General features: G+C 49.2%; 1 protein-coding gene across 1 annotated transcript in view; it reads left to right on the plus strand.

Moving 5' to 3' along the window:
* Positions 1–254, plus strand: part of LOC119592896 (phosphonoacetaldehyde hydrolase-like) — a 36,463-nt gene that overhangs the window by 3,548 nt on the left and 32,661 nt on the right. Inside the window, exon 4 of the mRNA XM_037941789.1 lies at positions 68–252. Coding sequence (XP_037797717.1) covers positions 68–252 — 185 coding nt within the window. The remainder of the gene's footprint in view (positions 1–67; positions 253–254) is intronic.

The raw sequence follows: 254 nt of genomic DNA on the forward strand, positions 1-254 counted from the left end.
AATTAAAAAAAATAAAATGAATATCGTCCTTCAAAATGCATCTCCTTCGCACTCTTTCCTTCCTCAGGGTAACTACGTGGCAGCTTCTCAGGAGGAACTGAACAGGATGCCTCGCCAAGACCTCGAAAGGAAGCTGAGGAAGGCGTATGAGATCCTACAGGATGCTGGCTCTCACTACGTGGTGGACTCGGTGAAGGATGTCCCTGCTGTGGTCAAGGATATTAACCGTAGGATGGCTATGGGGGAGAGGCCGT

The sequence above is a fragment of the Penaeus monodon genome, chromosome 31 (assembly GCF_015228065.2).
Source record: "Penaeus monodon isolate SGIC_2016 chromosome 31, NSTDA_Pmon_1, whole genome shotgun sequence".
Taxonomy (NCBI): domain Eukaryota; kingdom Metazoa; phylum Arthropoda; class Malacostraca; order Decapoda; family Penaeidae; genus Penaeus; species Penaeus monodon.